The sequence below is a fragment of the Corvus hawaiiensis genome, chromosome 2 (genome assembly GCF_020740725.1).
Source record: "Corvus hawaiiensis isolate bCorHaw1 chromosome 2, bCorHaw1.pri.cur, whole genome shotgun sequence".
Lineage (NCBI taxonomy): Eukaryota > Metazoa > Chordata > Aves > Passeriformes > Corvidae > Corvus > Corvus hawaiiensis.
The window spans coordinates 118,530,750-118,547,663 of NC_063214.1; the positions used below are offsets into that span (position 1 = coordinate 118,530,750).

General features: G+C 43.8%; 1 protein-coding gene across 6 annotated transcripts in view; it reads right to left on the bottom strand.

The window, feature by feature from the left end:
* The window catches only part of SLC37A1 (solute carrier family 37 member 1), a 36,306-nt gene extending 21,189 nt beyond the window's left edge, over positions 1 to 15,117 (bottom strand). The window contains exons 1-10 of one of the 6 annotated variants that reach the window (XM_048290407.1): positions 14,976 to 15,117; positions 14,042 to 14,136; positions 10,848 to 11,120; positions 8,648 to 8,729; positions 7,710 to 7,836; positions 5,797 to 5,875; positions 4,835 to 4,970; positions 3,611 to 3,783; positions 1,329 to 1,495; positions 235 to 272 (exon numbers count right to left, since the gene is read on the bottom strand). In XM_048290407.1, the coding sequence (XP_048146364.1) occupies positions 235 to 272; positions 1,329 to 1,495; positions 3,611 to 3,783; positions 4,835 to 4,970; positions 5,797 to 5,875; positions 7,710 to 7,836; positions 8,648 to 8,729; positions 10,848 to 10,903 (858 nt within the window). In that variant the 5' untranslated portion in view covers positions 10,904 to 11,120; positions 14,042 to 14,136; positions 14,976 to 15,117. Of the gene's footprint in view, positions 1 to 234; positions 273 to 1,328; positions 1,496 to 3,267; positions 3,345 to 3,610; positions 3,784 to 4,834; positions 4,971 to 5,796; positions 5,876 to 7,709; positions 7,837 to 8,647; positions 8,730 to 10,847; positions 11,142 to 14,041; positions 14,137 to 14,676; positions 14,850 to 14,975 lie in introns of those variants that run through there. The other 5 variants (XM_048290397.1, XM_048290386.1, XM_048290401.1 and 2 more) reach the window with 5 other exon arrangements.
* Between the last annotated feature and the right edge of the window lie 1,797 nt (positions 15,118 to 16,914).

Here is a 16,914-nt window from a genome sequence, read left to right on the forward strand (position 1 = left end):
GTTCCAAAACTTTATTTAAAACAAATTAATTCACCTCTTGATTCACTTGCTTTGAGAGAAAATAAGCTCCTGGTTTACCAGTGAAGCACAGAAGACCAATCCTTGCCTCAAGTACAGGATCAGTTATAACAGCCTGGCACAAAAGGAGCACCCAGACAATCTGATTTCCAGAACTATCTTAATAAATGTGTGTATTAGGAGGCAAAAATCAAAAAAGAAAATGCATTCACTTACACTGGACGGTGTGCAGGAGCAACTGACATCTCTAGGATCTGAAATAAAATACCACACATAGTTAATGGTGAAAACAAGCCTAAGGAAGATCTCTTCTACAACACTTTCAAATAGTGTAATTTACTGACAGTAAACTGACAGTACAGATAAAAATTGACAATAAACTGACAGTACAGATAAAAAATGCTATTCTGGCAGTCCAGCTCATGACAGAATTATTGTTATATGTGCAGGACTTCTCTTCCTGAGACAGGACAGTCACAGTAAAACATCCGAGTCTGCACAGGGACAGGATGGGGCATTCCTCTTTAATTTCTAAATTAAAGTGTCAAAACCTGCTCATCAGCTGACTCCTGTATTTCATAGCACAGAGGATGGATGGCATGGGTTGAATGGCAGCACAGAATATGCACTGCAGCCAGGTGGGCCGTTCTGCTAAGGTACACTGAAATCATTTATCAACACAAGAGCTAATGACAGGGCAATGGACTGAGCTCTGGAATGTCATTCTGTCAGGGGTGCTGGGGACCTTCTGGGTAACAGAGCTGGGGAGGGGTCTGGGGCACAAATCAGATGAAGAGTAGCTGAGGGAGGCTGGGGGGCTCAGCCCAGAGAAAAGGAGGCTCAGAGGTGTTTTATTTCTCTCTATAATTCCCTGACAGGAGGGGGCAGCTGGGGGGGTCGGGCTCTGCTGCCAGGGAACAGGGACAGGAGGAGAGGGAACGGCCTCAGGCTGGGCCAGGGGAGGCTCAGGGTGGGCATCAGGAAGAGTTTCTCCATGGAAAGGGTGGTCAAGCACTGGAAGGGGCTGCCCAGGGGGGTTTGGAGTTCCCATCCCTGGAGATGTCCAAGGAAGGCCTGGATGTGGCACTCAGTGCTCTGGGCTGGGGACAAGGTGGGCATCGGGCACAGCTGGGACTGGATAACCTTGGAAGGCTTTTCCAACCTCAGTGATCCTGTGATTCTGACTGTATAAACTCTTTGGAGGTACACAGGCTCTTCTCCACCAAGTGTTCTGGGAAGAAGTTCTCTAAGCATGGGCACAGCTTGAGGAATACGAGCCCTCCATGGTTCTGTCCCACTGAAGCACTCACGTTCAATAAGGAACAGGAAACAAACAACCCCCATGACAGCCACGATGACCCCAGGCACCACAAAGGAGAGACCCCAGCACGTGGACACCCAGTAAGCAGCAATCAAGGATCCCAAGATATTCCCCACTGAAGTGTGTGAATTCCAGACTCCCATGATCAAACCTCTCCTGCATTTAAATAATAAAAAAAAAACACAACACACACAAACATTTATTATAAGCATTAATCTCTTGATAAAAGTGTATCAAAATGGCTGTTCATCTGTGGTGTCACTGAAATATTTGCAGTCTTACGGTTCTTTAACTGATTATTTATGCTACAATCCCCATCTGGCAATTTCAAGGCACCTAAATATTAATAAAACTGTTGTAAATACTCTGTGCATGACAAAATTCATCCTGCACTTACTGCCATTTAAAAACACCACTAGGGCTTGCCTATTTCTGGATAGTTTCTTTGATTAAAACAAGTATGCTCAGGTTGTGTAGCATCTGGACACCAAGTCTGATGCTTTTGGGAATAAAAATCCTCCTGCAAGCACATTGCACCAATAATCTGATGCTTGCAGGATGTGTCACACTTATCAAGTAGAAGAAATCAAACTGTACAGGATATGTGGGGCAAATTCAGTATTTTCTGATCCCATTCTGGACTTGCTGGGCTCTGGTAGAAGATGACACCTGCACAAGCTTGGCTAACACACACATCAGGCTCCTGTCTGCCTGGAAATCCCAGATTAGAGCTGCTGTACATCAGCTCCAGCTGAGCTAAGGTAAACCACAAAAATCCCATTGAAATCATGACAGCAGGGATTTTTTTTCCCTTGTAAGTCATGGGAAAGCTGCCTTGCCCTCAGCAGGATTTTATCTGGAGTAGCCTAACTTGAACAAACCCAAACCTTTTCCACGGTCTGAAGACAAGATCTAAGAGGTCTGCTCATGCTTCATGGGATTTATAGCAGAATGAAACCAGGTCACTGACATTCAAACCAGAGCCCTACTCACCAGTCCACTGTGGGGCATCCAAAAAGTAAAGGATGCTGCTTTTGCACAAAGCAAAACCCGAATAAATGTATTTATTTTGCACAAACTCACTGGTTTTGTTCAGTATTGTTACAGCTACCACTCTCTGCATTTCCTAATGGAAAATTAGTTTGAGCCTATATAGTCTTAACTACCCTGTGGTTTATATAAAAATCAAATACTGAATTTCAGTACATCCTTCTCTGGAACTGAGACAATAACACTCTACATATAGAAAGGATGGTACCATAGTAGCATTATTATATGCTACATGCATCAACCATTATCAGAGCCAGTGGATTTGGCATGTAGCTCTTGCAAAATTTATGGAAAATTACTGTATGGTGTGACAAAATAAACATCATGAGTGATCTCTGTGAAGGATTAAGATAAAAAAAAGCCCCAAGCAGATGATTTAAAGAAGGTGATAAAAGAAAGGTTAAATCAGGTGCCATATGTATTTTGTCTTTTAAATTAAATTTTCAAGTTTATGTAAGTGTGTTAGAAAAAAAGACATTGCACAAAGGTATTTTTTACAGTTCCACCCTGACAACTGTTTTGAAACACAAATGAAAACACAGGAAATTCCACATTAAAGTGGCATAATAACAGCCTTTACTCAGAGTAGTTTTAGACTGTTTATATTTGCAAGAATTATTCTAATAAAATTCGGAAATAATTCATCTGAAAAAGAGCTACCACAGAACACTGTTTTGACATGAGTGAGACAGTTTCAAACTCATATATAAATTAATCAGCATAACAAAGGAAACACCTCTCAAAACTCTACCTGCTTGTTTCATCCCAAAAAAAAAAACCCCACAGAAGCCAAAGAAAGATATTTCATTTGATTATAATATCACAGCCCAGAATGTATTGATCTGTACTTCCAAAACTTTGGATTATTTATCATTTACCTTCCTTTTCCAAACCAGTTGCCAATACATGTAACGACACTCGGCCAGCCAGTGGTTTGCACCAACCCATTAGCTATCTGAAAGTATATACAAATAATAATAAATAAACATTCCCTGCCATAAATCAGGTTCCTACGCCATTCCTGCCAAGTGCTGCATTGGGAAAAGGAAGTCTACACAAATGCTTTGAATTTAGAAATTTAGTGGGGGGTTTTGAAGACATTTTTTTTCCCCAAGAATAAACAAGTTACAAAGTTTTGCAGAGATTCTTCCCTCTACTTACATCTCTATAATTAGTTTATGATTTAATTCACAGAATACTGTAATTCAGTCACATGCTTACCAAAAATCACATTGCTCTGAGCTGAGCAGAGAAGTGAATTCCCCACACTCAAGCAGCAGCACAACACTTATCTCAACTTGAGCATATGGCAAAGCATGTTTGCAATCAAATAAAGCAGAAAAAAAAGGCAACTTTAGGGGAGACTGGATAACTTTAAAATGCTTAACAGACACCTGCAAATAAACAGAGAGGAGGAATTTACTTAATATACTCAGGATGAAGTAAGAACTATTTCAGCCTCCACGTTGCACAGAACTTTAACTCCTCTCAACTCCTAAAAAGCTCCCTCTCTACAAATGCACCATGACACAAATATCACAATGCAAAATCTCACATTTGAACATGCAACAAAACCCAACCTCACTGTACCCAACAAAAACCAATGGGGCTGGTGATGTCAGACCACCCTTGGAATTACAGGGCTCACTGACCACATCCCACAGGGCAGAGACAGTCAGCTCAACCCTAAAGCAGGCAGCTCCTGTCCTGGAAAACACCTGATCCAAGAGGGCTGAGGCAGTGACAGATTAATTGGTGACAAGGTTACAGAAGTGCTGTGCCCAGGTTAGTATCTCTGCATGCCACCTTGCTCAGTGCCATGCAGACGTGCCAGAGGTGAGAGTGTTACTGCAACAACACAGAAAGCAGCAGTGCAAGGTGCAGACCTGTCCAAAATGGCCCCAGAGCCAACCCTACCCTGGTCCTGACCTAAATTCCATTGCAGGCCAACAGTAAAAATTCTTGTGACACCTGATCAGAGCTCTGAAAAACCTCAAATAGTGAATCTCGTTACATAAACTGCTTGTTCCCAGCCACACCAGTGTGGGAGCCTGCTCATCATGAGCAGTATAAATGCAATTTTCCTGCAGAGAAAGCCAGGATGTGTCACTCAGGTCTTGGCAGACTGACAGAAGTAAATATGCTTGTTTTAAAACTCGCCCACATTTAAGCTTGCAAAGATTTGATCACTGATTTGACACAGAGTGAAACACACTAATTTGCTTTCAAAGATTTCTTCCACTAAAACAAAAAAACCCCACCATTTTTCAAAAATAAATACCTGGGGGTATCCACTCTATCACTTCTGCCTGTCATCAACAACATATTCCAGCATTTACATCCTCCCACCCAACCACTCATCACTGTGTGCAAGTGAAACATCCCTGGTATTACCCTGAACAGCACCATGAGAACTCTGAGTGTCTAAATTAACACTGTGCCTACCTGGGCCATTATGTAAAACCAGAGATTATGTACATTATAGAAATAACCCAATCCAAACATTGCAGTGAAGAGTCCACTGGCAAGCATCCCCCCTGTCAGATAGTACCGGATGGGCAGCCGCTCTCCTATGAGTCCACTTGGAACAGGGAAGGAAATAAAGAGAAAAGCCATAATTAAAAATGAGATCACACCCCAAAAACCTTCACAAATGAAGAATATTTTGTGTTGTTTAATTCTGGTTGAGGAGAAACCATACTGGTAACTGCTGGTTGCCTTTGCAGTAGCAAAGGAGCAATTTTTAGCACTTGACAGAGAAAAAAAAAACCCAACAAAACATTTCAAGTTCATTAATCGCTAAGTTCTGACATCTGCACAACCATCTTTCAAGAAGATACTCATCTGGAGCACATTCAAAGCCATTTACTTACAGAGTCGTTTTCCAAATTATGTGTCTCCAGCCATCTGAAGTGAGACTTGTCTCCCTTGCTAACAATTCTACTCATGAAGGGTCTGGCTTTAGTCAATAAAAAGAAGCATCTCCAAACAGCAGCTAAGACTACACGCTTTAAGATGGGCTTGGTATTATTTTTAGGAGGTATCTGCTCCATTCTTTGACTCTAAAGAAAGCCAGGACAATCATTTTAACCCAATCAGTGCAATCTGAAGACTGATTAAGTTTGAGGACAGATATTCCAGTGCATATTCCTTTATATTCTGCATGAAAAAAAGACAGGCTAGACTTCAGCCTGGAAAATATTCCTGCACAAGGCAGTCAAGATTGGTGCAGGTAAAAACTTTCTATATATCAGACATTAAGACCACTGGGGCTCAGAATCATGTTGGTCTTTTTCCCCATAGCAATCAATTTCTCACTCTCCATCAGAAATTCTGCAGCAGGAAAGCAAAATATCTCAGAAGTCACACAGCCTCATAAATAAACAGTAAAGAGAGTGGGGTTTTACCTTAAATACATTCCAACTGCATATGCACACAAAAATGAGTAATCCAGCGCTCCCAGTAACTGTTTGTAGTTGCTCTTATCTAAGAATAATTTTCAAAACAAATTATCAGTTTAAATGTACTAATTACCTCCCAACCATTTCTATACATAACAAGAAAAATGTCAGTGAACATGCACTGACATTTAATTTTCAGTAGGCACTTTCAGACTTCAGCAAACATTTTGCCAATGTTTTATTTAACAAAAAAAAACCCCTTCTGCCTCTAATATATCAGGAAAGTATTGGTAGACCCATCCTAAATTCTACCTTATTCAAAACAGCATTTTGGAAGAGAAGAAACATCAGTTACTGGCAAGGTGCCTTTTTCTTATGAGGCCTTAGGCAAAAGAAAATCCAAAATCCAATTTAACAGCCTTGATTAAAAGTGGAAAGATGAGTTTCAAAAGCGTGAAGTCCTAGGAGTCAAAAAGGCTGAAAAAAAATATTCCATTATAAAGTCTTTCAAAGAATCAGCTTAATATTTTTTTAAATGGTTAAAGCCTCTTGCATTTCATTTTCCAGCTATTCACAAAGCACAGAAAAGTTTTGCTTAAAAAAACCCCAGAGTTCTGCCCTGTAGAGCAAACAACCATAATCACACCTAAAAGGGAACTGCAGACAGGATGGAGGGAGCAGAAGGGGCTCCACCCAGATGGAAACACCAAGTCAAGTCTCAAGGGACCTGAGCTCATACCCACATAGACAGTTTGTATATTTATTTGCAATAAATCGCCAGAATTGCCATTGGCTTTGACCATGAAGTCACAGATACTAAAGCATATTCCTTCTTTCAGTGTCACTCCCAGCTTTGCCTGAAAAACAGCTGAAAGAACAGTCTAGTGAAGTCTAGAGTGCCATTCCAAAGGGGCAGCTTGGCAATAATGTCCATGAAAAAAGAAGGACAGTTGGGCTCAGAAGTCTCCATTAAAAAAAGTCAATCGATGTTTCAGACAAACAAACTCAACTCCCCGGCCCAGGGACAAGAAACACTCCCCAAGTTTAACTGCATCCCACCTGGGGGATTAAATTTTTCCAGCAGACCCTGCAGCAGGCAGTTAATACACTGCATTTTGTCCACAGAAACCCCAGAGCTCAGATCTTTAATTATCTTTGAAGAGAGCAGGACTTTTTTTTAATTGCTAATTAAAGACTTATTAGAATGTATGGTTACACAGGCTGGGGTGGACTGGCACCTTGACAGAATGGACTAATCTGTTCCACTGATGTTCCTGGTAGCAATAAAAGTGTCAAGGAATGATTCAAAGTCTCATTTAAAGTCAAATACGATTAAATTAAACTTTAATTGTTCAGTAGGCAAATATTTTTTCTTCTATTCAAGTGAAAGGCCAGGTTCATAAGCTATCCAGTAAGTTGACAAGTCTCTCCTGCAATAAAGTCTCCCCTTTTTCTTCATTAAAACAGAGAGGAAAATATTCTTTCAGGCAGATAAGGACTCTGAAAAGTTCCAATTTAGATAAGCACCAAGTAATTTCACTTAAAAGATTGCTGGACCTTGAATTAAACAAGCAGAAAATGATAATGATTGATTTTATTCTTCACCCTTTTTTCCTTAATAGACATTCTAAAGACAAATCCCATTTTCTGACTGAAAACTGATCTACTGAAACCATCTCATAGCTTTAACAAGTAAAATAATATAATTTGTTTAAGTGACTTTAAGTAGCAAAGACATCATAAGGTAAGACACAACTTCACTTTCTGTGGAGAAATGAGTGAGGACATGGAAAACAAACACCCCTTCCATGCACATCCCCCCATATGTGAAGAAACAGCTAGAAGCAAATAATCTAATTACGAATATCAGCTCATTATTAGGAAAGGAAAACAGAAAACCAAAAAAACCCAAGCCTTACCAAATGGCTCCCAACCACACTGAGAGGCATTAAATGGCTTTTTGACAGGCTGGATCTGGGCAGCATATTCTTTGTAGGAGTCAACCTCAACTTCATGTGAAGCAGCACAATGCTTGTGCAGCTCTCCCTGAAACAGAAAGGACATGTGAAAATGGAAAATTGGGGACTGGTAATTCTCCTACAGCAAGAAATTTAACAATTCTAGATTTATAAGTACCCGTGTCAAACCCACCAAAATCAGTGAAATTGTTGGCCATTATTAATTGCTTGGTATTTTGCTGGGTGAAGCCACCATTCCATGAAGGAGTAATGGCATGGTTAGAAAAAACATTCTACTGTAACCTGGTGTTTCTGACAGTGACAACTTCGAAATTCTGCAGTAACATCAAGTACTCTGCCCATTGTTACTCATCAGTTTTATACAAGACAGCACTGGGGGATTTGGTTTGTGTTTGGCACAAGCTACAAACACTGACGATTAAAGTAACAAACCCAAAATTAGAGAGTTTGTGTCATCAGCTTTACTGGGAACAGTCACAAGGGTACAGACAACGATGATTACGATGCTCAACAGTACTGGGAACACTCTTGGAAATGCCAGTGGAATGTTCAACTCATCAGTTATGAGCAACTTTTCTCAACCATAAGAATGTAAACCTCTCAAATATCTCTAATTAGATTAATTCACATGAATGAAGTGTAGGCACAGCTGTTTCCAGCCCAAAACCCAGACTCACATGCAATATTCTAGGTGTGGTCTCACTAAAGTTTACCAAGCAAATATCACTGTGTACCAGCTTTATCAGTCTTTCATCTTGAAGGCATTTCAAGCTAAAGTTTAACCTTGCCTTTCACAACAGGAAATACTGAAAAAGACAATGACATCTGTGTCTGACAGGAGCAGGAGGATGTTTAAACAAGGACACCACCTCTCTTACCTTCACTATACTGATAGGTTTCCTTGACAGATGGAAGCTGGCATACAGCAGGAAAGTAAGAGAGAAAATGAAAGCTCTATACCTACAATATAAAAAAAAAAAAATCTGGAAATTATTTTTTTTAGATTTTCTTTTAACACCAAGTTACACAAAAAACATTACACAAATCATTGATAATATGGAATACTGGAAGACAGCTTTTTTGTGCTCTCCAGCAGACTGAAGAACCACCCTCCCAGTTATGCTCCTTCCCATCTGCTCTGATGAGGCTTTGGGAGGGAGCCTGGTGGCACACGGGAGCAGGCAGGACAACGTGGCAGCACCCTGAGCCCACAGAGCTGACCTGCCTTGTTTGCAACCCTCCTTTGGGGGCTATAAAATATCAGTTCAACTTCAAACACACTGATAATCAGACTGCACACCTCCCTGTCTCGCTGGGTTTTGTGGTATTACTAGGACATAAGTGATGGCTCTCTCAATTGTCAGTTTGGATATTGTGGGGTGTTCCTTCTTTTCTTACTTTAGGATCTTACTTTACTTTTGCCTTCCTCTAACAATAGAAATCAGTCATTTCTAGAGATGGAAAATGGGACTGACACTGGAGCACATGGAACAGAAGTGAGCAGCTTTGGGATTGGGAAGGAATTCTCCTTTGTGCCTCACTGGCATCCTTGGGACTTTCTCTACTGTTCAGCTAAATTAAAAGGGCATCTGAATCTCACTGTCACTGCAAGCATTAAACAAAGACATTAATCTGATTTATTCTATTCTCTACCTGCAATCTCAGATGTTTAAGGAGAGTGTTTTGTGGATTTGTGCTTTTAAAAGTACCCAGAGTGTATCTACTGGCTCCTTCTAGCCTCGATCTTAAAAATAACATCTGTAAGTAAAAGTACATATATACACACAAATATCTGATATCACACTGCCTGCTACAGTCCCTGATTTTTAATGAACCTTTTTCAATCATTTTTTGCCTTACAAACTTTTACATAACCAGGGTCTTGTTTTATAGTTCTGGCATATTCACAGGGGCATTAAAAAGAGTCATCCCATGAGCTGAGTTATTCACCCTCATGACTGAAAATATCCTCACAAGGGATAAAACTGAAATTACTTTGTTCCTGCTGCTCAACTAGAGAAAACACATGATAAAATTGCTCAGATGGAAAGTGCCTGGTCTTTCGTTATTTTTTTGTTATTCACACACAATTGACTCAGTATTCTATCTCAGAAAGCACATGCCATAAAGCTTCCAGGATTAGTTTTCCTAAAGCAAGGAGGATTTGATTTTTGTTTGGTTTTGCTGGGGAGTTTTGTTGCTTTTTATTTTTTTAATATTGCAGTAGCAAGTGATGCCTTTTCCTGGTCTTAAAACCAAGAGTCAAACACAGAAGGAAAAAAGGGATTTTACCTTGGTATTTATTTTAAGGAGCCCCAGGTGCACACATCCAGGTCAAATGCACCGAAATGCACACCACAATGCACAGCCCCAAAAGATCAGGTATAACATTATAGGTTTTACTAATTAGCAGATCTATCAAAGATTCCCCAATGAGAGGCTCGAGTGAGCCCCCCTCCCCAAGGAACCTTCCCCTGTCTGGTTCTATCTTGGTTTACAGAATGTGTTCTGGAGAGGACCTTGGGCTCTGGGGCACACTGATCCCCAGCTACGAAGCTTCTAAAATGTTGAGTCTCCTAGCTGAACAAACAAGTCCAAGAATGTAGGCAAAAAGCACTAAAAATACAGAAGTTGTAAAAAGGTACAACAGGGGTATAAAAGAAAAGGCAAAAATCTTCATGGCATCACAAGAACTAACACTGTAATTGTACAAGTCTGTATCACACATCAAATTACTGGGGAGAAAATACACTTCTGGCTAAGAAAAGAAAGCTAATCTTGAGCACTCCTCCCACCTAGGAGCTTGAAAATGCAATTTATCCTTTCAAATACATACCTTGCACAGAAAAGGACAAAAGGCTTTTATTCTCCAGCACACTTGACTAGTAAGGGTTTGTCTGGGTTTCCCAACAAAGTACCTCACTTTTTATATGTCAGCAATATTTATTTATTATACAACTGACTGTATGTTCTTCCTGTATGTATTAAGCAATGAAAAAGCAAAAATTCTGAGCAAGGCAACAGATACAAACTCACACTGTCCACAGCAAAGATCACCACCAACACTTCAAGACTTACCACTGATCTCGTGAGAATGAAGTGATGAAACGAATCCCCGGAGGAAGCTGAGCCATCTACACCACAGCTGGCACCAGATTTTAAGTGACACAATGATGTACGTGTGACAGCGTTATTTGTTTCTTCTGGAAGCGTAACAAAGATCCCCCCAAAACCTCTGGATGCCACAAATGTGGAATATCTGCTGCTGAGCTGATCTCCCTGTAGGTTTTTTTTTTTCCTTTTACCTTCAGTCACGACGTGGCAAATTCTTCACTCTGCCTTTGTTTACTGCTGATCATCAAACAAGAGAAGCTGGTAAGTAAATAGTGTGGTCGAGTTATTGGGATATTTTCTAATCATAACATTTGAATCAGCAATTATCTATTTCAGAGGCAAGTAATTAACATCACTAACCTTTACATCAAAAATGCAGTGGAGAATTTTAAGCCTATACAAATTGCAGCCTTCTCTGGTTTTTATAATTTATAATTTATTTTGAGAGCTTGGCATAGTACAAAGCAGTGGAGACACAAAGGGAAGATGTACTCAAAACTTGATCCAAAGCCAGCTTACATCAAAACACTCCGCTTTTGTCCCTGAATGACTACAAATAAGCAATTCCCAGCTCACAGAGATCTGTTTGAGCACATCAGAAACATTCATGAGCTTGCAATTTGTTCAAAAATGGCTGTAGTGTTTCCAGCCTGGAATAAGAGACTCCTCCAGCTTGAGAGTGGGTGCTGCTGAACAATGCTGCCAGCAAGGCTTGACCAGCACTCCCTCTTCCACCCCATTTCCCTGACCCAGTATCAGCACTGCACAAAGCTCTACATAGCCAGAAAACTTGGAAAAGGAAAAAAACCAAGTTTTTTTACCACTTAAGCTCCCTACACCAGCAGAAGGGAGAAGGCAGGATCATGTGTGTCCTTAACACACGGGGAAGAGCGAGACTGTGGCAGTTTGGTTTAAAGCATCACAGAGTTCCTCCTGTTTGTTCCAACGTGGGCTGAAGCCCCTCAACAATAAAAAACCCCACATTTTATTACAGGTACTGCAACAGGAACTGGCTGCACTGTGACCTGGCAGGCAGCTGCTGAGTCAGGTGGCAAAAGGAGCTGTATGCAAAAGGTGTGACCACAACTCACACATACAAACCGAGCTACCCCAGCAGGATGCCAGGGGACACTCCAGGGTCTGCAACAACCCCGCCACCCTCCTGGCAGCCCTGGTTAATGTCAGCACCAGCCACTGCCATGCTCCTGACAGGAAGCTGGCAGGATTCAGGATCAGCTCTCCTGGTAGACAACGGGAGGTGAGCCAAAGCAAGAAAGCACAACTGCCAAACCCACGGTTGGTGGTCACCAGAGAATTTTAGGGGCTGCCACAGGGCAGGCAAAGGTGTGAGACTCTCTCCTCTCATCTTCACTGCCCCATCTTACTACAGAAATCCAAACTGCTCCTCCTCAGCCAGGTAAGTGACAACACTCAACAGGATCTGCTATGTCCAAGCTGGCAACTTGAAAGCTTCACCACCCACACAGGCCTTCTCCCCAGGGATGGAGGAACACTACCCCCTCTTTACATAACAGAGTATCCCACCAGAAGATCAAGGCTCTGCTCCTTTATGCTAACACATTTTTGTCATACCTCTATTTTTTCTACAGTGTCCTGGTTCAGCTTGCCACCTCCCTACCCTAAGAGTGATTTGACTTGCTAATCATGTTTGGCATGTTCCACCCCCTCCCTGGCCCTGAATCAGATTGTGCAATTAATCAAACCCCATAATCATTCCTACCCAACACGAGTTTCCTACCTCCTCTCTGAGGTTGAGGAGGTTAGGGAAAGTGCAACCCCACCCCCTCCTCTCCCAACTCCAGATACAGATCCCTGCCTCTGTTGTGTCAGACCTTGTAGTCCTACAGCCATGGTTCAGGTGCCTGATCCATCAGAAATCCTGCCCTGAAATACAGCTGATCCAATAGAGAATATGAACTCATTCTGTGGCCACAAAATTGCCACGTAGGATGAATCCAAGGCAGCAGAAGCATAAAGACAAGGACTAAAAGGTGAGATTGCCCCTTACAGCCACAGCTGGTTAGTTAGATTTCAAAATTTCCATTTCAAAACAACAATTTCTCATCAGTAATCTGTGTTTGACTGAAATGAGCTGCAGATAGCTCCAAGTGGGAGAAAAAAGATAAGGAGAAAAAGAGGTTGGCATAGGTAGCTCACACCAGGAGTGAATTTTTCTTCCAGCAGTAACAGATCTATTTCAGGATGATCTCAAACCACTTTTCTCATCTCTCTCAGTAGTCCCAAACACCAAAATTATTTCACTGATCATACCAAGTGAGGTGACAAAAATATCTAGTGGAAAAAAACGTGAGAGGCCAGCAAAGAACAACACCTGAGGTCAAACACCTCCTTAAACGGCTCTCTTAAAATATAATGGGACAGGGCAATTATCATTATAGCAAAGCAATTGTTTAGCAGGTTACTATTTAACAGCTCTAGTGCAAGCAGGAGAAGACTTCACACATCTTACAAAAGGTTTCAGTGCTCAGTGGTCACGCCAGGTTGCACATCTGTGCACTTGCTGCACAGATCATACACCACCTCCCAGCAGTGCATCCTTACCATAAATCCCATCACAAGGATCCCAGTCACTCCCCAGCACAGATGACTGGACTATCAGCAGCACAGAGAGAACTGCAGCCTATCTCTATCTGACAGGGGTTGATTTCATTTTATGTACCACAGGCAGAAACACCTGAGTTCTCATTTGCCTGTCAACAACTTATCTCTGTCTCCACACATCCTTAAGTTCCTCCGACATTCACGTGCATTTTAATAAACATAAAAAACATCCTCCCCATAAGCAAAGAAATTTGTGGCAATAAAACTTGTAATAACAGTTGGTAAAGATCACCTTTTACTGTAGATTAAAACAGATTTAAAAACCACGCTACACTTCAGAAATTACACTAATAGGCTACAACACATAACCAGTAGTTTACCAACACATTTTCTGTATTTCAGATTTACTGATGAAGCCCAAGGACAACGACCCATTCAATCACACAAACTTGTTTAATGTTCTTTCATTTTCAGCAAGTATTTCTGTCGACAGTGAAACCAATCCTCCACTTCCTCCTTGCTGCACTGCAATGTACAAACCCATATTCCGGTATTTACTTTAAAACCATATTTACCTTTCAAACTTGGTATTGCGCCTTTGCTGCAGCGGCTGAAGCATACCTTCCTCCCTATTTCAGGAAAACAGTCACTGGTGAGCGGCTCTTTCCCCCTGCAAACACGGCAAACCCTGGATCAGCTGTGCTGGAGAGGCAGCGGGAAGGTCCTGCCCAGCCACAGAGCAGCTCCCCCAGGGCTGAGATTAATTCTGTCTGCAGACACTGGGTAACCAAACCCTCCCCGGGGTGTCCTTAAGGGCTCAAAACGCCTCCGCACACACGCGCATCAAATGCACATTGTGCTTAATACCCGGCAGCTCTGCACCTGAACCAGAACCTGCCAAATCCATCACTCTGGGGCCTTATACAGCCGCGTTCTCTCTATTTAATACAGGGGGAAAAAAGGGTTCACCGTGGCTTAGCCACATAGGACCACAGCCCCTGTGAGCGCACGGTGAGCTGGTGCTCTAGGAGCCGCAGGACAGACCAGAGCGGCTCCAGCCATCCCAAAGGTCAAGGGCAGCGGAAGCCCAGCCGGGGAAGGGGCAGCACCGCCTTCCCCGGGGACCCACAGCCAGGGCAGGTGTCGAGCAGGGCAGGGCCGGGCTCTGTCTCGGGTCCCGCCGGCAGCCCCGCGCCCCCGGGGCACCAACCTGCGGTGCCACCCCCGAAACCGAGGAGCGCCTCCAAACGACCCTCCCCGTCCGGCAGGATGGGGAGCTCCGGGCAGCGCCCGCCCGTGGAAAAATAAACGGGAGAAAAGGAGACAAAAGGCGGCGGAGCGCTGGTGGCCGGCAGCGTGACTGAGCTCCGCGGCCGCCGCTCCCCAACACCCCCGGCCGGCCCGGCCCGGCCGCCGCTCCCGAGCGGCCCCGCGGCCGAGGAGCCGCCCCCGCTCCGCCCCCGCCGGGGGCTCGGCAGGTGCGCGGCCGCCCCCGCCCGCACAGCCTACCCTGGGCTGCTGTTCCCGGTGCTGCTGCTCTCTCCTTCCACCTTCTCCTCTTCCTGCCAGCTTGCCGAGCCGAGCGGCCGGGCCGGGTGCGGCTGCGGATCGCCGCCCGCCGCCGGAGCTGCGCGGCGGGACCCGGCGGCCTCGGCCCCTCCCCGCCGCGGAGGAGGAGCCTGCCGTGAGAACCCTTTGCCTTAGGAGGAGCAGTGCCAGCAGGTCAGGGAGGTGATCCTGTGCCTCTGTTTAGGCCAGGTGAGGCACATCTGGGGTGCTGTGTCCAGGTCTCCTCAGGACAAGAGAGATGTGGAACTCCTGGAACGGGTCCAGTGGAGGCTACGAAGATGAAAGGACTGGAGCATCTCTCTGATGAGGAAAGGCTGAGGGAGCTGGGGCTGTTCAGCCTCGAGAGGAGACAACTGAGAGAGCACCTCATTAGTGTGTATAAATATCTGAAGAAGGGTGCCAAGAGGATGGATCCAGGCTCTTCAGCAGGACAAGAGGCAACGGGCAGGAACTGATGCCCAGAAAGTTCCACCTGAACATGAAGAACTTCTTCACTGTGCGGTAACCGAGCACTGAACAGATTGTCTAGAGAGGGTATGGAGTCTCCTTCACTGGAGATATTCCAGAACTATCTGGACACAATCCTGTTCTCTGGGCTCTGGGATGGCCCTGCTGGAGCAGGTTTGTTGGACCTGGTGACCCACTGTGGTCCCTTCCAGCCTGACCGTTCTGTGATTGTGAACTGCTGCTCCTGGCCTCTGGCAGGGCCCCAGTTCACCCCTGTCCTGCCAGAGAGGGAAAAGCTGCTCCCTTGTGCCTGCTATCCCCATCTGTCACCCCGGCAGCCTCTTCCTCTCCAGGTGTTTCAGAGTGTTGACCCAACCCCTCTGCACTGCCCAGCACCATCAGTGGGATCCCCAGGCAGGCAGCCCCTGGCCTGGGGAGGTGTGCACACGTGCCTCCCTGCAGCACTGTCAGACATACATGAAGGTATTTCTGGTGCCAGACGTTCACAGATCATACAGCAGATCATCTGAAAGCCGAGGGAAACATTCAGCAGGACTTCATTAAAGAAGAAAGAATGTATTTTAGTTGTCTCCTGGTTTCCTGATCCTGCAGTGTTTCAGAAACCATGTATCAAAGCTCAGTTTATTTAAATAAATGCACACTTCCTGCTGCAGCTGTATTTCTTCATCATGGCCACCTCACCAGTGCAAAAAACCCTGCCCTATTTACTTCATCCAAGACTGAATAGCTGCTAAAGTTACCTCATGCAGGTTTAAGTTTATCTGTGTAAGTCTGTCCCTTGTAGAGCACCACGTGCCTGACGCTGAAGTGTCCAATTTTTTTCTGTTTTCCCTCTCATCTTGCACTGCCTGTGGTGGGAATACCAATAAAAGAAACTCTTTGACTCCCAGTGTGATGTTACTTAGGCCCCACGTGTTAAACACTTAGACACATGCTCAGCTTTGCTCCATGATCCCAGGGCATCTTTCCTTCACCTTCTCCCAGTCAGTAAAGGAACCCTTCACCCTTATTTTCACATTTGCAAGGGTCTCAGAGTTGCACCCAGCTCATTGCAAGTGCAGGCGGGTGCAGTAAAATCTGCTGCTTTAAAGTTCGTTGGTGGCACATGTTGATTCTATCTTTCTTGCTGAGATTTTTAAGTAGTGAATCAGAGGTTAAAAAAAAACATTTCCCCAAATGCTACAAATGTCCTAATTGGAAAGCTAATGCACCGCTCTTGATTATCACCAATCTTACCTTCTGAGGAGATGATTTGCATGAACCATGTGGCTGCACTTTTGCACCAGCACCAGAGGGAACCCAGGCACTGTCTATTCTGACTGGTGCACAGACACACACAAGAAAAAACATGTCTTTTTACAGCAGAAAAGGTCAGACCCATCACAGTGGATTTGTATACATGGTTAGCCAT